Genomic DNA, 21,814 nt, shown 5'->3' on the forward strand with positions numbered 1-21,814 from the left:
GTAAAGTGAAAGAGAGTAACATAAAACTTTATTCCAAAGTATGTACCAGTGATTTACAAAGCCCATCTTTAATACTACAACTTAAAACCAGGTCATAATTACATTTGTTTAAGATGGACATGTTAAAAACCCATTTTACAATATTTACCCCTCATAAAAAAAACCCCCACAATATAACGATATAAGTTACAAGTCCATTTCAGAAGCAAGATGTCCCCAAGTGGCTTAGAGATATATATATACACACACACAAATATATATATGATGTGTAAGTGCACGAGTGAACTGCGTGTCTTGGGAGAAAAAGGTCAAGTGAAGACTGTGCTACAAAGGGGTGAGTGAGGCTGAGCAGGAGCAGGCAATGCTGGTGGGGGGTGAGGGCTGAGGGCCCCCCTTGCACCCTGCCAGCCTCAGAGGTAACCTCTATTTCTTCCCCTTCAAGCAACAGCTTCTTGCTTCACACACCAGGACTTTAGTCAGTGTTTCTACCAGCGCTGAACGCAGCTGCAGTCACAGTGAGTTTTGGGTCTTTTGCTCTCTCTCAGCCCATTTTGTTCCTTTTTGTTTTCCTTTTGATCCTTATAAATCAATGTGGAAGTCGATGCTAATTCTGTGAGCAGAATTTTGTCCACGTTCCCCCTTGCAGAGCTCTGGAGCTGTGGCGGGTGAACTGAGGCTGCCCTTGGGCAGCCGGGAGGTTAAATGAGTCCTTGCTTTTAAAAACACCAAAGTGAGGGAATTAATCCAGTTTGTCCTAATTGCATTTATTATAAACCAGAAGCTGGCTCCAGCCTGCAGCAGAAGACAGTCTGTGACTATTATTAATAGCCTCAAGTGTTCTGTGAACTACATCTATGTGCGTTGTGAGTGTGGGGTGAAGGGAGCAGGATTTAGGACATGATGCACGGCTGCTGCCTGCTTCAGCCCACGCTCTGTACAGGACAGGGGCTCTTGCCATGAGCCGTGTGGCAGCGCAAGTCCTGCTGCCGATGCTTGACCACCGGGGAAGGACTCGGACCTGTCTCCAGAGCCCACTCCAACTAGTTGGTTGTGTTTGTGAAAGATGTCCCCAACGTGCCCCCTTATCCCCACCTTCCTCCCCTGCCCTCCTTCCCCTTGGATCTGTGACCCCTCGCTGGTTTTTGCCCCCCCCCCCCGACTTGCGCCTGCAGTCACTGGAGATCAAGTGTTTGACCAGGGTTAATGCAATCGAGTAGGTGATGTCTGGGGCCCAGGAGCAGTGCAGCTTTCTGGTGTCAGGCTGTACACGGAGGTGCACGCACTTACTTACAGCACGGGGCAACCCTGGAGGCCAATGGAGCCCCTGACAGTCCCTGTGCGTGGCAGGTTGATGTGCCTCTGGTTAATCACCAGGTTCCTTATGCAGCCCATGTAATGAGGGACAGGAGGTAACGGCGGCACTGTGCTGGCCTTGGCTGTCTCTGCAGAAGGAACAAGTGAAAAGCAAGCATTAATCTGGCTCATTACAGGGCAGAGGATGAAGTAGCTCTTAACTGCACCAGGACTGGGATCTCTCTTGGCTTTGGAGTACCTTGTTCCACAGTGCATCCTTCCCAACTCACCTGGCAGCCCTCCCATGTGGAAGGTGGCCCGTACGCTGGGTGGAGGAGGCTGGCTGGGTCCCACCGTGTAGTTGCCTTTTGTGTCCACATCGACCTGGATCACGTTTTTCCTTTTGGTAACTTCAACAGAAAACAAGAATCACTGCTGGTTCCTTACCCAGAGAGCAAACCCACTTCCATCCTTCAGCCCAAAACCCCGTCCTTCACCCCACAACAGCATCATGTCCTGCTCTAGTGAAGTGGGCTGCCCTGTCCCAATGGGAGAGCAAGCACTGGGTGTACAGGGATCAGCTCAGACCAGCTCTGGCTGTGGACAGGAAGAGGTCCTGAAGCTGAAAATGCAGCAGGAGCACACAATGGGTGCTGGGTTGAGCAAAATGAAGGCTTAAAGCACAGCTGTGGCTGTGACCCACCCCCAGAATGGGCTTGAGGAAAACCTCAGCATTTGCTCAACAGCATTAAAGGCTGAGCTGTGCCTGCACAGGGGTGAATCCTGCACATCCCCCATCCCAGCCGTGGGCTCTGAGCCCTGTGGACGCACTCTGCAAGTCAGGCTTTCCCCTTCAGCAGGATGTGACAGACGGAGCTGGTGCATCCAGGGCGATGTGGGACATCCCGGGCCTCACCAGCTGCTCTGTGACTGGGAAACAGCCCATTGCTCCTGCCCCCCAGCTCTGACAGCACTAATGAGATCAAGGACTCTCACTAATTAGGAAATTACTCAATGGCAGCTACAGTCACCCAACTCAAGTGTCTTCAGGTGGGAGCTGGGGCATAAATACCCGAGGAAGGAGTGGGGGCTGAGCAGCAGGAGGGGAGCAGTGCCCCAGAGCCAAGTGCTGGCTGTCACCTCACCTGCGATGCTGTGCCACTGCCCGTCGCAGAGCGATGAGCACATCACCGATGTGGAGAACTCATTAGCTCCAACGTTTGCTCTCAGAGTGACCTGGTGTGAGAGACAAACCCGTTAGACCCAGTGAGCTGGGTGGGATGGGCAGGAAACTGCTGAAAACCTGCGGCGAAATCACCCTCACGTTACCTTTGTCTCCTCACTGTACAGCAGGAGATGGTGCCTTCTCCTGGTGCCAATGTAGAAGATGAGGCCAGAAGCACTGTGGGGACGGACCTCCAGCGTCACCTCCAAGTCCTGCTCGGTCACCACTGCATCAGCTGGAAGAGAAATGGCTCTGGTGAGGAGAGGGATAAAAGACCTCCTGTGAGATGTGTTCCTCCCAGTCCCAGGGCCATGGGAGCCAGCCCAGGCTGCTGTGGGGTACCCAGGGCGATGGAGCCGCCATCCGCAGTGAAGAAGACCCCGCTCTCCAGTGCGCCCTCATAGCACGGCATCACCCCAAAGGTGCGTGAGGGGGGACCCAGAGGCCTCCCGTCCAGCTGTAGGTTCTTCAGGCAGCCGTCAAAGCTGGAGACCTGCAGGGAGACCACAGGAGTGAGCACTGAGGGGCTAAGAGCTGGGAGCACAGGGCAGTGCCCCAGAACTGCCAATGGGCAGCGACAGGAGGATACTACAGGACTACCAAGCCCTTACCGGTATGTGAGCCTTGACTTTGCCACCTGGGAGCCCTCCTACATACAAGGGTCCCTGGGCCACAAAGAGCCCTGAGGTGGCCATTGCAGCATCCTGGGCTCGCAGCCCATCGATGACCAGCTGGGCCCGGCTCTTGTCTCTGCTGAAGAAGACCTGCAAGGACCAAAGGTCAGCACCAGGGCTGAGGCTTTCTGGGTTGGGAGGAGCCCCAGGGCTGTGCCCAGGGCAGGGAGACCTCAGCTTGGAGGTTCAGCCAGCCTGGGCTGGGGTTTTACTGTCCCCTTTGCTCCCATAGGAGCATGAGTGTCCCATGTGCGATTAGGAAGTGATGCCTGCACCAAACTAACCCTCCCGGAGCCCCAACCCTCCTCTCACCGTGTGCCACCGCTGGTCGTGGTACTTGTCTTTGCTGCGGATGCGCAGCCGGTGCCTGCCAACGTGCACCAGGAAGACAAAGCGGCCGTTGAGGACAAAGAGAGCCATGAAGGTGCCCCCCTTGCCTGCCACGTGGAAGAGCAGCCCGCTGGAGGAGTTCAGCTTCACCTCCATGGAGAAATGGGCCCTGCAGGGACACGGGAGGTGATGGGAGCACCCTGCTCTCCCACTGTTCTCCAAGGGAAACTGCTCTCCAAGCCATTATCCCTGGGGCCCAGTGCACGTGTGGTGCCTCACCTCTGCCCAAAGGAGAGCGGGATCTCATCGAACTCCCAGCGACTGCTCGGGGTGTACCCGAAGCGGAAGGTGCCCCCGGCTGCGTGGGGCTGCGGGTCCAGGCGGCACAGCCCATGCTGATCGTGGCGGCGGTCCTTTGAGGCAGGCTTGCTCAGCACCTACACACAGCACCAGGGAATGGAGTGAGGGGAGCAGGCCTGGCACGGGGCAGAGGTGCTCAGCGAGGGGGAAATGGGGAGTTTCAGCAGCAACTGGTACCTTGGGTTTCCGCCTGTCCTTCTTCGGAGTGACTCTGAACTGCTGCGGCTGCTCAGCCCAGGGACAGCTCATGGTGACGTTGATGCTCTCCACGTTCTGCTGCAGGTCCACCACCATCTGTGGCTCTGATGTCCTGCAGGCAGGAAGAAGAGGTCCCTGTCATGAGGCCAGCTGGGAGGTAGGACGGGGCAGAGCCCCGCTCTCTGGATGAGGCAGGGAGATGCTCACCGCTTGACAAAGACATTCCCAATGCAGCCAGTGAGGTTGCTGAGGGCCCCTGGCTCCGGTGATCCCCCAAGCTGCAGGAGTGGCCGCCCATCCTGCTGCTGCCTGCTGGGCCCAGAACCTGCCCCGGTGCTCTGCAGCTCATCATCCACGTACAGCCGGATCCTGTGGGGACGAGCAGTGTGAGCTGAGCAGGTCCCCATGGCCACGGCCACCCCGTTCCCCAGGACACGTACCCACGGGTGTCGCTGTAGAAGGCCACATAGTGGGTCCTGTCGTCCGCATAGGCGTTTGCAGTGGTGACTTCAGTTTCCAGCAGGTTCAAGGCCAGCTGGCCCCTTTGGAGGGATACCTGGCATACCCCCTCCTGCAGAAAGAATCACCCCATTGCTGCTCAGCAGCTGAGCCCCAAGAAGTACCCGTTTCCCCACTGCCCTCCAGGAGCTCAGGACACAGATCTCACTGTGTATTCAGCCCCTGGCCCCACCAAAATCCCACCTTTCCTAAGGGGGAGCAGCACCATCCCCAGAGCAGGAGGTGATGATTCTGCCCCACTGCAGGTGCCCACCTGGGTTGTGTGGTGGTACAGCAGACCCTCGTGTTGGCTGGTCCGGAAGCTGAAGCCGCTGTAGAAGTCTCTCAGCCCTGGTATGTCCTTCAGGGCCAGCGTCAGGTAGCCATGGCCATGGACACTGACTGAGCGAGCCACCTGTGAGGGACACCATGGACACAAGGTGAGAGCCTGGTCATGGCGTGGCAGGGTGCTGGAAGGATGACCAAGGTGCTCAGGTCCTCGCTGGCTCTAGGAGGTGCTACGGCCAGCCCTGCAGAGCACCTCACCATGATCCCTCTGCACTGAGGACCTAGGGTTTATGCTTGTTTCTATGTGAATGAGGGGACATCAGACCTGTGGTTCCTGTGCTCTCTTTCCCCAACAGACCCTTTCCCCATGATGCCAGCCAGGCCTTGTGCTTACCAGCAGGTCTGAGGTGCACCCGTAGCTCACACCAACGGTGCTCATGCGCTTCAGGTCGACGTACTTGCCGAGAGCCTTCAAGCCCTTCATGCAGCCCCGGATGGGCCCACCCGTGGGGAAGAGTGCTTTCAGGCTGCAGAGAAGCAAGTAGTGTTAAGAGGACAGCCCCAGATGCAGGATTCAGCCCTGGCCAAGAAATGCTCCTGCAGCCCTTTAAACAGAATGCTTGGGAAGGACACAGGATGGCCACAGATATCGCCGGTGCCCCAGGCACAAGGCTGCTCCAAAGGAGTAAAGGAGGACTCAGCGACACCCACCAGCACCTCATCCCTCAGCAGAGATGGAGCTGTCCCATTCTCAAAAGCTCACAGTGATGGGCAGGAAATTACCTCCCAGAGCTTCAGCAGGGCCCCAACAGCCCTGGATGTGGCTGAGAAAGGGCTGGGGCCACCACGAGGGACACTGGAGGGCAAGATGTGAACTGTCCCAGGCAACCACAGGCTGGACCCACCTGGGGGGCAGTACATGTGGGGGCACACCACCCAGGTAATAGGAGACAGCGTTCTCCAGGGAGTTCTCCTGCTCCACCATGAAGATGGTGAGACGCTCCAGCCGCACCAGGATGCGCTTCTTGTTGTTCATTTTGAGGAGGAAAATCTGGATCTGGAGACAAGGAAAATGACCTGAGGATGATCTGCCAGCCTGGGGCAATTAGGTGCAGCACGAGGTGTCTGGTGGCTCTAGTCAAAGGACTTCTTGCAGCTCTCCATCCCCCACAACCACGGGCCCAGGTGCCCCCCTGCCCTCTGGCTGAGGAGCCTCCAAGCAAGCTCCTCCTTACCGCTTTGTTTGTGGTGCTGCTGATGGTGAGGGAGGAGGAGTTGCTGCTGGGTTTTGCCATCTCCAGGCCAGAGCTGAAGTCGTAGTAAAGCACCAGCTTCCCATCCCGGATGGCCAGACACAGGAACTGACCCTGGGGGAGGCAGGATGGACACTGAGCCCCATGTCCTGGTTGCGGCACTAAGCCTGACCTGCCCTTTCGCACTGGTGGGAGCAGGTCCCACTGCCAGTGCCCCAGTGCGTTACTGCCCCAATTATTGGGGATTTATCTGCAAAGAGCAGCCCTGCAAGCTGGAATTGCTCCCTGCAGCACTGCCAGCCCCAGTGAACCCCAGCCCAGCTCGGAGGGTCTGTGTACAGCTGCTCTCCAAGCTCAGTTGTCCCTCCAGCACCAGAGCAGTGATTGCTGCGAGAAGATCTGCGTCCAGCCCTCTTGTGGCTTATAACAATAGTGCAGAAATACTGCTCAAAGCAGCACTGCCATCTCCAAATCTCTCTTCTCCCCTGTATCCTGAACTGGGATTGCCCCAGCCCACCAGCTCAGGGGTGAAGGCTCCCCAGGGGAGCAGGCACCTGCCTGGTTCTCCAGGAAGAAGAGGATGCCGTTGTAGGAGACCAGCCGGATCTCCTGCTCGAAGCGCTTGGTGGTGCCAAACTGGCTCTCAAACTTGATCTCTGCGTAACCGGTGCCATCGAAGTAGGAGCCATCGGTCAGCCAGGGGTCTCCCGTGGACTTGGACCTGAGCCACATAAGAAGACACCCAAGGCATCACTCCAAAGCCAACTGCCGTGCTCTGGGGCACCCAAGGGTCACTGTAAGTGCCACAGAGCAGAGCTGCCTGGGTGCAGTGCCCTACCTGGCACAGGGCTTCTCAGTGGTGGTATCCAGCTGGAAGGTGTGTTGGAAGTTGTACAGGCTCACCACCTCCTCGTTCAGGGTGTCCAGCTCCAGGCACCCGCGGTAGTTGGGATAGCGCAAAGTGGGAGGAGGCTGCGAATGAAACCAGAGCATTGGGGCAAGTTTGATCTTGGTTTCCCCACAAAATCAAGGTGGTTTTGCCCCCAGGAATCTCCAAAGGTAACACTGATACCCCCTAAAAACCATCCCTCCCTGTTGCCCGTCTCACCGTGAAGCTGGAGGGGTAACCTCCCACATAGAAGACCACGTTGCGTGGGTCGAGGTTGAGCAGCCCCTGCTCCCCCTTGGCCACGCTGTCTCCCTTGGTCTCGTGCACCGTCTGCCTCTCCACGATCACTGACATGTGCCCATACTGCAGGATCCTGCAGCAGGGAGGGGTGGTCAAGATAAGCAGAGACCCCAAAAAGAGGAGCAAACCCTCCCCTGAGCCAAGGGCCTCCCCACACAGCTCTAGCACAAAGGAGCGAGCACTCAAGTTTTCAGTGCTGCCACAAGGCTCAAGGGACCCTCTACAATGAGCTTCATCTTTCCTCTCCTGCAGCCACCCCCAGACCCTCCATGACCTGCAAAGACACCACCTCCCTCTGAGTTCTTTTGAGGTATCTCAGTATTGATTATTTAGGGATGATGGAGTCCACAGCACCTCTGCAAGCCCAGGGCCTGTCTATGCTTGGCCACAGCACTGCCCACAATCCCTGCAGGGGCACTCTCCCACTGAACTTCAATGGGATGTGTCCCATCAATCTCCTACCTGTTGATGCTGATGGTGGCAAACTGCTCTCCAATATCCTCATCAACACTCAGGGAGGCTGGCTCCTCGTTGCCCAGTTTGTAGACCCACTGCACTTTGCGGTCCTTGAGCACAATGCCCAGGTAGTCTCCAGTGGCCTGAACACAGGGAGAGACAGGGCCACACGATGGCATTTGGGACAAGCAGGAGTGATGAGCGATGATCTCCCCAGTGCTCCCAGTGCTGAACTGGCCAAGCACCCCAATTCACACTGCTCTCCTCATCCACCTCCAGCCAGGCTGACAGCTCCATCCAGTGCCTGTTTGTGTTCCCCACAAAGACACTCAGGGAGCAGATGAAGGCTGAGGGGCTGATGTCCAGGAGTGACCCCTCACTGATGCTACCACCATGGGTTCCCCCTGCCTGCACACCCTGACTCACCTCCCGGCTGCCCAGGTACATGACGAACCGCCCCTCCTCTGTCCCGTCCTGCCGCCGCTGCCGGCTGCTGGGCTCGGGGTTTTGGATGTAGAATTTGAGGGATGTATATGCTGCCAAATCCTGCAGGTTGGAGGGCATCCGGACCTGCACACCTGAGCTGCCATTGAACTTCATGGGGACTTTCACCTGGAGGGAGAGAAGCACAGCCCCGTGGCACTGAAACCACTGCTACTGCCCGTCTCATTGCTGCCAGCTCTACCCAATCAAAGCATTTTCTGGAGTACTTCCATGAGAATGGGACTCTGCTGTGTCCCAGCACTCTTGTAGACACCCCTTCCTTTGCATCCCACCCTCAGGTAAGCCTCATGCACCCCAGCACCCCCTCCCATGAGCCCACCTTGCTGGCAGCGTTCCTCGCCTGCGTGATGAGCTGCCGGATGCGCACAATGTTCTCTGAGACGGTGGCGTTTTTGTTCCTCCTGTTCTCCAGGCTGCTCAGCTTCCCCAGCAGCAGTGGGATGGTGCTTTCCAGGCTGGACACTGGGGTGGGAGAGGAGCCAGGGTTGTTGGAGGTTAGGGAGGAAGGGAGATGTGAAGTTCAGGTGGTTTTGAGACATGGAAGTCATGGGACAGTTGAGGGCAGAGTCACAGAATGATCCCCTAAATGCAGCAGCCTCGATGAGGAGGAGTATGACAATGCTCTAGTGCATGCAGTCTCCTACAGTAAATGTATATGATACAGTCACTGCAAGGAGGGAAAGAAAAATGAACTCCAGGACTTAAAGCACTCACTATTGGCTGTTACCTCCCTCTATTCTTGACCTGAACTGTAAAACACAGCTTCCAAAAGCACAGGGCTCCCTGGGGGCACCTGTCCATGCACTGGCTCATGCCAGACTCAGCCCTGGCAGCCCAGTGGGCTCAGCACTCACCAGATTTCCTGGCATCCTGCACTGCCTGGTTCAGGTCTTCATTTCGAAGGCCTCCATACTGGTCTTTCCACTCATCCAGATTCTTCTTCATGCTGCTCAGGGTATCTTCCACTCTTGCAGCTGTTTCGTTGGCCTCGGCAGCTGCTGCTTTGGCATTTTGAATTGCTTCTTTTGTGTCCTCTGGAAAGAAAGGAGAAAAACCTTTGGGATGGCCAGGAACAGGGGGAAACATCCCCAGGTCACAGCCTGAGCACAAGGAAGGGAGCAGAGAGAACCAGTCTAGCTAAGTCAGAACAAACCTTGGTCCCTGCCCAGCATGTCCTGCACAGACTGGAGCTGGCTCAGGAGCTGCTCCTTCTTCTCACGGAGATCAGCCAGCTTGTCCTTTGCTGTCTGCAGTGTGCCTTTAATAGCTGCAATTAGAAATGCAGACATTGGGTATTGGATCTCAGTCCAGCCTGAAGGACATCACACCCTGCAAGGAGCCTTTCTCACCCTCGTTGAGCTTTCTCTGCTCTCTCCTCACAGCCTCCTCCAGGTTGCTGCTGTTCCTCTTCAGCTCATTAGAGATGGCCCCGAGATTTTCTGCTATGACATTCTGTAACACAAACATGGGCTGCCTGGGACTCTGAAGAGGAATTCAACGGACACTGAAATGCTCATTCAGACAACTGCAGTGTGTGCTGCTGGGGCATGATGGGGAGACCCAGATCGCCAGAGTCCAGCTGGGGCAGAGGCTCTACTTTCCAGCACAGAACTAAGTGCTCAAGTGTCAGAGGGAAGGGACAGCAGAGTGAGTGTAAAATGTGTGTTTGGCTTTTGCTCACTTTCATGGGGCTCCCCATAGCACATACCATCAAGGCCTCACCAGCTGCCTCATCTGCATCATGTGCGGCTTGCTCGGCTTTTCTCACAGCCTCAATGATGCTGGCATAGGCATTGGAAGCATCGATCGCCCGCTGGATAAAGCCATCCTGGTTTGTGCCCTGGATAATGCTGTGTTGGAAAATGAAGACATCAAGTCCATAGAGAACATTCAGGCTGGGCTCTTGCCCATGCCCCTACAGACAAACCCCTATAGGATCTTCATCACAATGTGTGTTCCAGGGCAAAGCTTTGGAGACTGCACCTACTGTTGCCCTGCCATGGTGTGGGCTGCAGTTTCTTATCCCCAGCTCTGGTAGGGGATGCCCTGACCAGTGAGTGCCAGGACCAGTGCCTCACCTGGACAGGTTCCTTGCCAGCTCATCCAGGAGCCGGGCATGCTCCTCTGCCTGCTCCACGATGGGGATCTTGCTGCTGGCAGGGGAGAACTTCTTGACCCTCTCAGTCAGGGGTAGCTTTGCCCCATCGAGCAGGGCTGCCAGCTTCTCATACTCCTGTAAGAACACACATGAGTCCTGAGGGCTGCCACCCCTCGTGCTCTGCCCACGCTGAAGCATCTCTGTCACTCACCTCCTTTGCACTCTCCATCTTCTGTAGGAAGTCAGAAACCTGAGCCAGGGAGTCCCTGGCCATCCTCAGGGTCTCCTGCACCAGTGCATGCTGCTTTTGGAGTTCACGGCTCTTGTGCTAGACACACAGATACAGGGTTAGGTACCAGCGGGGCTGGGGTATGCACCCACAGTGCATGGTACTATGGGACCTCCTGGTGAAGGTCTACCTGGTTCTCCTCCAGGTTGTTTCGGTTCAGGCTGTTCAAGTCCTCTGTCTGCCTGGTTTTGTTCACAGCCTCATTGAGGGCATCGCGGAGATCCATCAGCTGGGAGCTGTGCTGTGCCAGCTGGTCCCGGATGCTGCTTAAAAGGTCCTGGTTGGACTCCCAGCGCACGTGCAGCTCGCTCTTCACCCGGTGCAGCACTGAGGATGGAGGAGATGAGAACTTGCTGCTAATTCATCTTCTTTTGTTAAAGGGCTCTTTCTGTACTTGGCTGCTGAAAAGCTTGGTTCTGGTCTCATCTACCAGGTATCAAGGCCAGAAGGGATCATCTTCCCTGCCTCCCTTCAGCTTAGATAGCAAAGGATCTCATCCAAGAGTGAGATCCAAGCACCCCCATGGTGGTGAGAGGGGTGGTTCTAGGTGTTGTAATTTTTGGTCATCAAACAGAACTACCCAATTAGTCAAATCTGCTGTAAAATTTGCCTCAAGGGAAAAGGAACTACCAATGATCCCATTGGAGTGTCACAGGGCACTCTGAAACCACTGTCAAACCTGTTGGGGTGCCCGTTTATTAGCACGACCATGATGTGTAGTGTGTACACAGGTTCCAAGCCAGGCTACCAGGGATGGCCAGACCCAGCAGGATCTGTGCAGCCCTGTTCCATGTCACTGAGCCAGACTTACACTTCTGGGCCTCCTCATGCTCGCGCCTCGCCAACTCTTCCTGGCTGCCCAGACTCCGCTCCTTCATCTCCCTCAGCATTCTTTCCACCTCAGCCATCTTCTGCCGAAACTCCTCAGTGGAGGTGGTGCTGGTGTTTGCTGCCCCAAACCTGGCCATCTGCCGCATCAGGTCTGCAGAGAAGTCCAGATCCCCCGTTAGCATTGACCAACCTAAGTCCTCATAAACCCCCCCCAGATCTTTCCTCTCTTACATCAGCCTCAAACTGCAGCCAGCTCTCATGCAATACTCAGGCACCCAACCTGCTTGAGACCACTCAGAGGTATTACCCCATGTTTCTGTCTCCTTGGCCACTACAAGCAATGTATGCCACATCCCAAGCATCAGTTTTTAGCTTTACATCCTGTCCTAGATCCAGCTTTATGCGTTTTAATAACACTTGTGCAAGTTTAATGTGTTTTTTTTCCAGACTCTGCTTAGCCAAACAATGGGACCCACAATCAGCCTGGCCAGAATAAAAGCCAGAATTCTGCTGGGATCTTCATTTCATTTGTATTTCCCCTTGTTGTCTCCACAGCTCTTTCTAAGTGATGCAATACTCGGTGCTGTTTGAAAGCAAGAGCGTGGCATTCCCAGCAGGAAAAAATCCCACAAAGCAGAGACCCATCTTTACCTACCTGCAATGCCCCGCTGAATGCTTTGGATAGTCAGCAGGATCTGCTCCCCTCTCTGGTAAGTCTCTCTTGTGTGCTGGTCAATACGGGTTGCTTCTCTGTGAGTCATTGTCATCTACAACAAAAAACACTGCTTAGCTGAAGTATGAGATCACATTTTACTTGATTTCTTAGCAGGAAAGATGTTCCAAAAAGACACACAAGACTTGGGAATGTGCAGCTTTTGAGGTCCTTGAACCATTTCTCCTCCAACAGCCTGCCCTGTGCTGCTCCCCTACAATGCATTTAGTGATGGTCCTATTTAGCACCTTCAGGGAACAAGCAATAAATGCAGCTCCAATGCAACAGGCTCTGGATCCTGAAACCATAGAGGACAACACTGTCCTGCACTCTTAACACAGGAAAAGCCCCATAGCCTGGAGTCAGACCCACCTGGGTCCTGACCAGGACACAAGAAGAGACAGTGGGCTGCAGTTTGGCCAACCAGAGCATAGATGTACTTATAAAAGGGGCAGTTTGGTCTGGGAAGTACATCATCAACTGGAGCCAGTTCCTTCTCCCTTAGATTAGGAGCAGGCAGTTTATAAATAACATCAAACCTAGCTCAGTTTGCAAGTTCCCTGAAGACCCAACTGGTATTTTTTAGACTAAGGCCTCTCTAAGGAATGTTACAATAAGAAGGTTTGACCCATCTGCTGACAGGGCCCAGGCTCCCCCTTTGGGATGGACCTCTAGATGTTTATGTTCCTTCCTGATATGCTCCTCCTATAAATGACTGGTTAAAGTTGGTGCTGCCTCAAAAGCAAGTAATAAATCAAGAAACAACCATCAGTATCACAATACCACAGCCCTCTTAGAGAGGAATGCAGGTCATCTAGCTTGGGCATCTGAGATGATGACACCCAAGCCTAGGGCTGGTGCAGCAGGAGATCCATCCTGCCTGAACCAGGCTCCTCACAGCCTTCTAAGCCCTCATCTTAGTTAAAGTGCTCTGGCAAAGGAAGATGGAGAAATACCCTACTTTGTGCTGCAGCGCGTTCAGGTCCTGTGTGAGGTCTATGTTCTCATCCTCCAGCTCGTCAGTGCGTTGTCTGACCTTGTTCAGGGCCCTCTGGTACTCACGGAGCTGGTTCTGGAAAAACAGAGACAAAATCAGGCCAACAGACCAGGAAACATGGGCAGAAGGTGATGTTAAACCCTCCACTTACAGCGATGGTCGCCATAGTGCTGTTGAAACTGTGGAGGCGAGCCCAGGCGATGGAGCTGGCATTGAGGTTGAGCAGCTGGCTGCGAATGGAGGGGAAGGACATCTCGATGCTCTGCAGATCCTCCAGCAGAAGCAGGACACAGCTATCACACACTGCAAAGGGAACAGAGCCATCAGCACAGGCCCTTTCCTGGCCTTCCCTCCCCTCTTTCCCCAAGACACAGACCTTCACACCTCACGCTGTCCGGGCCATTTGCCACAGGGATCTCATACTTGTGCATGCAGACATCACACTGCTTCCCAGTCAGCCCATTGGAGCAAGTGCACTCCCCAGTGCGCGGGTCACAGGAGCCTCCTCTGCACTCACACTCTGCCAAATTTAATAACAGGAAAGTGGGATCACTTCGTGCTGTTACCACCCCAGAGAGAGGGAAAGGAGTGCTTTTATTCCAGCTGTGTGCAATGGAACCTCTACTTATTATCTACATGCTGCTGCAGGGGGTTTCCCTAACAACAAGCACAGAACCTCAGGCATCAGTCAGTTGTTTTCCACCTGGAACAATCTGACGTGCCAGCAATGCCTTGTCCCACTCCTCCCCATGCAGGACCCAACACCCAGGAAGCAGGACTGCCTACACCTGGGTTGGAGCTATCCCAGGAACAGCTACAGGTTGGGCAGAGAAGAGATTCAGAGCAGCCCTGCGGAGAAGGACTTGAGGGTGTTGGTTGATGAGAAAATGAACATGAGCAGGCTTCACTGTGCGCTCGCAGCCCAGAAACCAACCGTATCCTGGGCTGCTTCAAAAGGAGCGTGACCAGCAGGACCAAGGAGGTGATCCTGCCCCTCTACTCTGCTCTTTTGAGACCCCACTTGAAGCATTGTGTGCAGTTCTGGTGTCCTCAACATAAAAAGGACATGGAACTGTTGGGACAAGTCCAGAGGAGGCCATGAGGATGATCAGGGGCTGGAGCACCTCCTGTATGGAGACAGGCTGAGGAAGTTGGGGCTGTTCAGGCTGGAGAAGAGAAGGCTGCGGGGAGACCTCATAGCAGCCTTCCAGTATCTGAAGGGGGGCTATAGGGATGCTGGGGAGGGACTCTTCATTAGGGACTGTAGTGACAGGACAAGGGGTAACGGGTTCAAACTTAAACAAGGGAAGTTTAGATTGGATATAAAGAAGAAGTTCTTTCCTGTGAGGGTGATGAGGCACTGGAATGGGTTGCCCAGGGAGGCTGCGAATGCTCCGTCCCTGGCAGTGTTCAAGGCCAGGTTGGATGAAGCCTTGGGTGAGATGGTTTAGTGTGAGGTGTCCCTGCCCATGGCAGGGGAGTTGGAACTGGATGATCTTAAGGTCTTTTCCAACCCGAACTATTCTATTCTATGATTCTATGACTCACTCATGCAGCCACTCTCGCTGAAGCCCCAGTATCCCGGGGCACACTGGTGGCAGCGGGAGCCGCTGACTCCGGGCAGGCAGCTGCACTGGCCAGTCTGTGCATGGCAGTTACTTCCCACTGAGCCCACGTCGCAGTCACACCTCCGGCAGCCAGAGCATCCCTCGAAGCCATAGTATCCCTCCTAGGGAAAAGCAGGACAGTGGGTAACCTGCTCACTGTGCCTCCCTCCTGGGGCAGGCTGAGGTGATGTGGGATCCCAGCCTGGCTTTATAGGAGTGTTTTGATCATCACAAAACTCCTATCAATAAGATGTGGAGCTGCAGTAAGAACTCAGACACAGCATAGCACTGCTCTGCAAACCTGCCCTGGCCCTGCAAACCTGCCCTGGCCCTGCAATACCCATGCTGGATGCATTCAGGAAAATGGGGTTTATTGCAATTTCCCAAAGGGTACCACATTACTGCCCAGGCTGCAGCTGAATGCTGGCTCTATTGCTTGTTGTCAGATCTTTAACAGGCTTTTGCTTATAAAGGATGATGTAAATCCAGCTTAACCCCCTGGCTGGAGCACCGCTCTGCTCATGGGCCTGAGGATGACACAAGGGGTTGTCCCTCATCCCTGGTCCAAGGACAGGCACCATCCCAACATGCAGGTGGCCTTACCTCGCAGTGGTCGCAGTGCTGGCCTGTCACTCCAGGCTTGCAGAAGCACTGGCCAGTTTGTGGATGGCACGAGTCAGTCCCGCAAGGTGAACAGTTGCATTCTGCCAGGGAAAAACACCCCCAGTTATACACTGAAGAACCTGCTCAGCCACTCACAAACCTTATTCCCAATAGGGAATTGTATGTCCTTATCAGTGAGAGCAAAGACAGAGCAGAGCTTTCTCCTCTTGGATTTGCTTCTCCTGACAACTTATTCCCATGACACCTGCCCAGAGCAGAGCCCTGTTTTGCAAGCTGCAATTTGGCTGCAGAAGCAGATGAGCAGTGCTGGGAGTGGACTCTGCAAACCCACACTCCCAAGGGAGTGCCAGCAGTTCGCTGCTCAGGGCAAAACTGTTCCAGCCTGGCTGCAGTTTGGCAGCTTGCATTCGGGGGTGGATTGGAGGTTCTGGAGTTGTGATGCTGGAGGGCAAGTTTTGGGGGGTGGTGTTTTTAATTATCATCATCTTTGGAGGATGCCTGTAACGTGCGTAACCAAGAGTGTGACTCAGTGGGGCAACCGCAGCATGGCTAAGGTGCTCAACATGACCACAGTCAGCCTGTCCATCCTCCGCCTGCCCCACCAGTGCTTGCTGCCTGCCCCACTCACGTGTGCAGTTCTTGGCTGCCACCGCATCCCCGTAGTAGCCGGGGGCACAGAGCTGGCACCGCGCACCGGCCGTGTGGTGCATGCACCCAGTGCAGGTCCCCGTCAGGGAGTCACAGCTGCTGAACAGCATGTTGGGATCTGTGTTCCCACTGCAGTCACAGGGCTGGCACGAGCTGCCAATCACCAAGGGATTGCCGTAGTATCCTGGGGCACATCTGGAGAAGTAAGGCAAGTCAGAACACAGTCATGGCATGAGGGGGCTCCTCCAGCTTATGCCTGCACCATGCTCAAGTTGTACAATTACAACTGTGCGAGCATCCAACACTTGTAACTGCTGCAACCCTCAGGCATCTCAAAGCACTTTGTGTTTTGCCTCATGATACCACAGAAAGGTGCCCTTATTGCAGACTGCAAGTTGAAGCAAAGCACAGATAAGTAATACACCCACAGCAACACAATGCTTCAGCAGTGGAGACAGCAACAGGGCAGCTGCAGGCTGAAAAGGATTGAAAGAAACGCTGCCAGAACAAAGCACACTGCAGGCAGAGCTAATTGTTTCCTCTGCAGTCTTTACTAGGACAACTTACAACAACCACCCCCATACCTGAAAGTGTTTCCCATCCTTGTAAGTGTTTAAGGCCAGCCTGGATGGGGCTTTGAGTAACATAGTCTAGGGGAGGGTGTTTCTGCCCGTGGCAGGGGGCTGGAGCTATGTGATCTTTAAGGTCTCTTCCAACCCATCTATGATTCTATGAACCTCTCTTCTGCCACAGCAGTGGCTGCATGGGACTAGTGTGTCTGAAGCCCCAGAAACACAGATGCCATCCCCCTTACCTCTCACAGTTGGGTCCAGCATAGCCAGGCTTGCAGAGGCACTGTGTGTTGGAGCCCTTGTGGACACAACCGACGGCAAAACTGAAACGAGAAGGGGTAAACAGGAAGGTGCAGTTACTTCTGACGTGGTGCTAGGGGAGCTGATCACTTGGTGTGGGCTGCTGGGGCCTTGGGTAAGAGGTTATGGACATGGTCTGGGGCCATTGACAAGGCTGGAACTGGGACACCTGCCAGTGCCAAGCCAGTGCCCTGATATGCCAGAGGTTCCCAGTGGTTAAACAGTGAGGCCAAAAGGGCAATCCCATCCAAGGGTGCTTACTTGTTGGAAGCAACTGAAAGAGGGCACGGACATCCAACACACTGCAGGGCTTCTTCAGCAGAGCGGCTGCCCACGTAGCCATCCTTGCATCGCTCACAGTGGTCCCCTTCTGTGTTGTGCTGGCAGTTCTGCAAGAAAAAGGCAGGCTATGGGCTCAGTACTGACAGCAAGAACTGGTGGGTTGCACAAAGAATTCCTCACCAGATATCTGGGTGCTTCAGTCCCTCCTTTCCCAGAGCTGTCTTGCACCCTAAGCTGACCCTGAGAGGGACCAGCTCTGAAATGGCACATGCAGCTAATGCTCCAATTCAGGCACTTTCCTGCTCAGTTAGTATACTAAGAGCTTTTTAATCACAAATCAGACCTTATAACTCCAAAATATCATGTTGCTTCACTGTTTCCTTACCAGACATATCCCAGAGCCCGGCAGGCACTGATCTGAGTGGCCATTGCAATGACATGGGATGCATTTTCCCAGAAAGAGCCCCTTGGTGTCCCTGTAGTAACCTGGAGCACATTCCTGAGGAGGGAGAGAAAGAGGGAGATCTGAAAAACAGCCCAGTACGTTCAGGCAAAGCAAAGAAACTAACTTAGTTCCCACGACAGAATTCCCACAGGGCTGTACTGATGGAGAAGAGATTAAAAGCAACAATGAAGACTTTTCGGTATAGCTCCTTCCTGCTCCTTGTCAATAGGAGATAATCAGCCAGACAGAAGGACCTATTTCAAGGTACTCCATGCATGTAATTTCAGTCTGCAACACCTGATTGATTTCCCCATCATGCCTCTTCCAAGAAGGCAGATGCAGCTAATGCCTCTCTCCCAGGTGCACTGTGTTGTGGTGGCAGGGGAGCTGGAGCAGGCTGGTATGGGGGAGATATTGCTCCTATAGCACAACCCAAGCTGCAATATTAACTGAGGCCCTCAGGGCTAGCTTGGAAGCTGGTACTCTGGCACCACTGCTTTGCACAAACATCCAAAGCCCATGGCTGCCACCTGCACCGAACACAAAGGGTGGCTGAGACCCAAAATGCAGCTGTTTGACTCTCCTCTCCCTGGAGCAGCACGTCTGCTTTCACCCTTACCTGGCAGGAGTCCCCCTGGTAGTTAGCTGGGCAAAAGCACAGCTCCACGTTGCTGGCACGGGTGCCTGTGGCTGTGTCTGTTGCAATCTCCAGGACCACGCGGCGCAGGGACACGGATGAAGAGAGCTGGGAGAAGAGTGCCCGGATCTGCAGCTGTTCCAGGTTTGCCAGCACCATCATGAGCTCCTCTCGAGACACAGGGTTGTGCGTCTCTGTGTGCCTGAAGTTACCCTAGTGGGAGCAAACCTGAGTTACTGGCAGGAAGCACAGGCACCTCAACATCCAGCCCAGCCTTCGCTTCCCTGCTGCTGGGAGTCTCCCCTTTGCACAGGTAAAACAGCCCTGGCTCTTCACAGCCAGTTCTGCTGCAGTAGGCAGCACCTAAAATACTGAGCTCAAAGCAACTGTCCCTTCTGTGTACAGGCTGGTCTTGTCCTTTCAGGAGCATCTGAGCACTTGGTCCACACTCATGTGTGCAAACCCACCTCCACCAGCTGCAGCCGGCCTTCATAGACCTCCCCTGGGGATGGGTAGGTGCCTTCCAGAAACATGATGCTCATCTGATTTCCCTGGAAGGAAAGCAAGGAAGGTGTCAGTCACCACCTCATCCTGCTCGTGCACTAGCAGGGAGCACCAGGGGATCTCTCGGGCTGCACCTTCAGGATCACATCCGGGCGGGACTCCATGGGGATGAACACGTCCCCCCTCCGTGGGTCGGAGTGCAGCTCATAGCGCAGGTGCCCACCATAGGAGGAAACCTAAGGGAGAGACAAACTGCACGTGTTACTGCAAGTCCATGCCACTGAGATGAGTCAGAGCTGCCCACGTTCAACCAGAGCACGAGCAATGCTTGCACATCAGTGGGCATGCTGCTGGCATATGTGTGGTGGGGTCAGGGATGTGCATGACTACTGGTTCAGCTGCCACCGTGCTCTTACCTGGTCCCCAAGGTAGGAGCTGGGTGCAACCCAGTAAAGCTCTTGGTAAGCATCTGGGAGGTTCTTGAGATCAGCGTGGAGGAGCTGCTCCCGCAGGCTCAGAGTTGTAGGCACTTCCTGGCGGTCACTGGTCAACAAGAGCCACCCGCTCATGTCAATGAACTGTGGGGGAAGAGCAACCACAGATGATCTACTGGAGCTACAGAAAGTATCTGGGTGCTGATGCTCCAGAAAAGCATCAGTCCCAGAGCAGCAGAAAGGATGATAACAGGCTCACAACCTCACATGCATCCTGATAAAGCCATTGGAAAGCTGAGCACCATCCCTGCCTCCCACCTATGCCATGACTTTCCACCCTATGAGACTCCAGTGACCAGGAAAAGGGGCTGAAAGTGGAAGACGGGCATAGGGAGACAAAGGTAACCCTCCTCACGGTGTATCTTCCAGACAGGTAGGATTAATGCAGGACAGAGCCCAGAGGGCTGCAGGGAGCCCTGGCCCCTCTCACCTCAGCTCTGTGCTTCTCGGCACTGCGGCAGCGATCGGTGGCACCAAAGCAGAAGCACTTGGTGCAGCCCTTGGGGTTGCTGGCATCCAGAGAAAATGTCCCCAGGCGGCACTGGTCACATCTCGGGCCCTCCACATTTTCCTGGAAGACAAGCAAAGCTCATCAGTGCCAGCAGCTTCTCCCGAGGCCTTAGTGGAGGACAGAGATAGCTGTATGAGTGATCAAAGCACAGTGATGTGATGCTCAAAGAGGATTACGCAGTCCCTGAACAGGTTTACTTGCACAGCACCCCTGAAACATTAAATTCACCTGTAGAAAGCACTTCTGAGCCCTGCAAAGGGCTGGAGCAGGCAGCTCAGGAGCACTCTGCATTACTCTGCTGTCATGTAGAGCAGAAGTCAAAAGGGGCTGACCCAGGGCTGGACCCAGACTGCTCATCTCCCCAGTGACAGCCCAAAAGCCTTCATGGCCAGGAAAGACAGGGAGAAGGAGACTTTCAAGGTGCTCTGAACCTAACACCATGTGGGGCAGGCTGGCTGCAGCTCATGCACGCAGGCACTCTCCTTCTTCAGCCCTACTCCCTCCCTGCACACCAGACACCCACAGCCCCCCACATCCACAGCCCGTGCAGGAGAGCCAAGCAGAGGGGAAAAGCACAAAGTGAAGGCATCAAAGAACCGACCTTGCAGTGACATTGCCCCGTGACCGGGTCGCACACACTGGCTTCGGTGCCAGCCTGGTGGCAGTCACACCGCCGGCAGTTGGGGTAGTGGTAGTAGCCAGGGGCACAGAGGTCACACTGTCGCCCAATGATATTGGGCTTGCACCTGGATGGAACAAAGAGCCACAGCATTAGAAACCTCTGCCTTGTGCTCTGCAAGGGGAGCAGCCCCAGCTTCTATGGGCAACCTGTGCCAGTGCCCCACGGCTCCCTCACCTGCACTGCCCACTGTCCACATCGCAGCCCGGCTCTGTCAGCTCCTGCACGCCGGGCCGAGAGCAGTTGCAGTCCTCACAGCCGATCAGGGGGTGGCAGCCGAAGGTCTGGGGCTCACAGACAACACACTCTGGCTTCAGGGTGTGTGGAGGGCAGATGCACTGCCCCGTCACCTCATCACAGAGTCGTGTCCCGCAGTCACAGGCTAGAAGGGGCAGAAAGGGGCTGTGTTTGGGGGAGCCAGACCCAGGCAGCCCAAGGAGAGCATAAAGCGTTGGATGCAGAACTCAACCGCTCACAGGAGCTGGGCTGTTTCGTGTAAGTGGAACCCAAATCAGCCTCAGCCCTCTAAGAGGCAAACCAGCAAGTGCTGGGAAAGCAGAACGGGAGACAGGGCAACTCACGCCTGCAGTTGGGGAAGCCCCAGTAGCCGGTGGCACAGCGGGAGCACTCTCGTCCGATGACATTGGACTTGCAGGGACACTGCCCGCCGAAGGGCTCGCACTGGCTGCCCCGTGCCCCTGCCTCGTGGCACCGGCAGGGCTGGGCCCCGTTGTTGTAGAAGAGGGAGAGCGAGATGGCAGAGTCACGGCAGAACCTCGATGATGTGCTGGGGCTGCAGGGGAAGGCAGGAACAGTCACCGTGCTGCACACCCCAGCCTCCCACCACCCCAAAGTCCAGCAGGATCTGCTGCAGCAACAGGTATTGAATTAGTGGTAGGGAGAGCCCCATGACACTGAGATCTCCTGAATACCAATAGGTTTGGTCATTAGATAAGGAAAGCCTTAATCAGATCCCCCCTCTGCCATGTATGAAGGGAATGGCTTTCTCCTTGTTGAGGAGTTCACAGCAGAACAGCCACACAAAACCAAGGGTCTTACTTGATGTAGAAGCTGTTGATGCCACAGCTGCTGATGAAATCATAAGACTTGTCCAAGGGTTCCTCCTGCAGGTACTGAGAGCTGTAGCTATCCTCAGGCACCACAAGGATGTAATCCTGCAAAGCAAGGACAAGCCAGGCTCCTTAGCTGAGCCACACAGATGCAGTCTTACTATGAGAGCTTACTAAAAGTCCAAACACTCCCTTAACTTATCATCATCATCCCTTGCTGGGACAGAACATAACACACAATGTGCT

General features: G+C 54.8%; 1 protein-coding gene across 2 annotated transcripts in view; it reads right to left on the reverse strand.

Moving 5' to 3' along the window:
* Window positions 1-6: 6 nt before the first annotated feature.
* The window catches only part of LAMA5 (laminin subunit alpha 5), an 84,248-nt gene continuing 62,440 nt past the window's right edge, over window positions 7-21,814 (reverse strand). For both annotated transcript variants that reach the window (XM_062642193.1, XM_062642192.1), the window contains exons 33-80: window positions 21,558-21,673; window positions 21,080-21,291; window positions 20,676-20,880; window positions 20,421-20,565; window positions 19,739-19,879; window positions 19,231-19,392; window positions 18,949-19,050; window positions 18,778-18,861; window positions 18,293-18,523; window positions 17,614-17,727; window positions 17,208-17,335; window positions 16,889-16,969; window positions 16,055-16,269; window positions 15,406-15,506; window positions 14,744-14,924; window positions 13,572-13,715; window positions 13,347-13,498; window positions 13,160-13,270; window positions 12,142-12,253; window positions 11,467-11,637; window positions 10,786-10,982; window positions 10,578-10,694; window positions 10,347-10,501; window positions 9,977-10,118; window positions 9,618-9,720; window positions 9,422-9,535; window positions 9,123-9,302; window positions 8,588-8,730; window positions 8,191-8,376; window positions 7,771-7,907; window positions 7,228-7,381; window positions 6,958-7,091; window positions 6,678-6,840; window positions 6,102-6,233; window positions 5,772-5,923; window positions 5,261-5,393; window positions 4,853-4,993; window positions 4,521-4,651; window positions 4,288-4,449; window positions 4,060-4,192; window positions 3,802-3,959; window positions 3,505-3,691; window positions 3,130-3,282; window positions 2,861-3,011; window positions 2,623-2,753; window positions 2,439-2,529; window positions 1,584-1,703; window positions 7-1,442 (exon numbers count right to left, since the gene is read on the reverse strand). In XM_062642193.1, coding sequence (XP_062498177.1) covers window positions 1,288-1,442; window positions 1,584-1,703; window positions 2,439-2,529; window positions 2,623-2,753; window positions 2,861-3,011; window positions 3,130-3,282; window positions 3,505-3,691; window positions 3,802-3,959; window positions 4,060-4,192; window positions 4,288-4,449; window positions 4,521-4,651; window positions 4,853-4,993; window positions 5,261-5,393; window positions 5,772-5,923; window positions 6,102-6,233; window positions 6,678-6,840; window positions 6,958-7,091; window positions 7,228-7,381; window positions 7,771-7,907; window positions 8,191-8,376; window positions 8,588-8,730; window positions 9,123-9,302; window positions 9,422-9,535; window positions 9,618-9,720; window positions 9,977-10,118; window positions 10,347-10,501; window positions 10,578-10,694; window positions 10,786-10,982; window positions 11,467-11,637; window positions 12,142-12,253; window positions 13,160-13,270; window positions 13,347-13,498; window positions 13,572-13,715; window positions 14,744-14,924; window positions 15,406-15,506; window positions 16,055-16,269; window positions 16,889-16,969; window positions 17,208-17,335; window positions 17,614-17,727; window positions 18,293-18,523; window positions 18,778-18,861; window positions 18,949-19,050; window positions 19,231-19,392; window positions 19,739-19,879; window positions 20,421-20,565; window positions 20,676-20,880; window positions 21,080-21,291; window positions 21,558-21,673 — 6,963 coding nt within the window. In that variant the 3' untranslated portion in view covers window positions 7-1,287. The remainder of the gene's footprint in view (window positions 1,443-1,583; window positions 1,704-2,438; window positions 2,530-2,622; window positions 2,754-2,860; window positions 3,012-3,129; window positions 3,283-3,504; window positions 3,692-3,801; window positions 3,960-4,059; window positions 4,193-4,287; window positions 4,450-4,520; window positions 4,652-4,852; window positions 4,994-5,260; window positions 5,394-5,771; window positions 5,924-6,101; window positions 6,234-6,677; window positions 6,841-6,957; window positions 7,092-7,227; window positions 7,382-7,770; window positions 7,908-8,190; window positions 8,377-8,587; window positions 8,731-9,122; window positions 9,303-9,421; window positions 9,536-9,617; window positions 9,721-9,976; window positions 10,119-10,346; window positions 10,502-10,577; window positions 10,695-10,785; window positions 10,983-11,466; window positions 11,638-12,141; window positions 12,254-13,159; window positions 13,271-13,346; window positions 13,499-13,571; window positions 13,716-14,743; window positions 14,925-15,405; window positions 15,507-16,054; window positions 16,270-16,888; window positions 16,970-17,207; window positions 17,336-17,613; window positions 17,728-18,292; window positions 18,524-18,777; window positions 18,862-18,948; window positions 19,051-19,230; window positions 19,393-19,738; window positions 19,880-20,420; window positions 20,566-20,675; window positions 20,881-21,079; window positions 21,292-21,557; window positions 21,674-21,814) is intronic.

The sequence above is a fragment of the Pezoporus occidentalis genome, unplaced genomic scaffold (genome assembly GCF_034315485.1).
Source record: "Pezoporus occidentalis ecotype Australia unplaced genomic scaffold, CSIRO_AGI_Poc_V1 ctg70, whole genome shotgun sequence".
In the NCBI taxonomy this organism is placed as follows: Eukaryota; Metazoa; Chordata; class Aves; order Psittaciformes; family Psittacidae; genus Pezoporus; species Pezoporus occidentalis.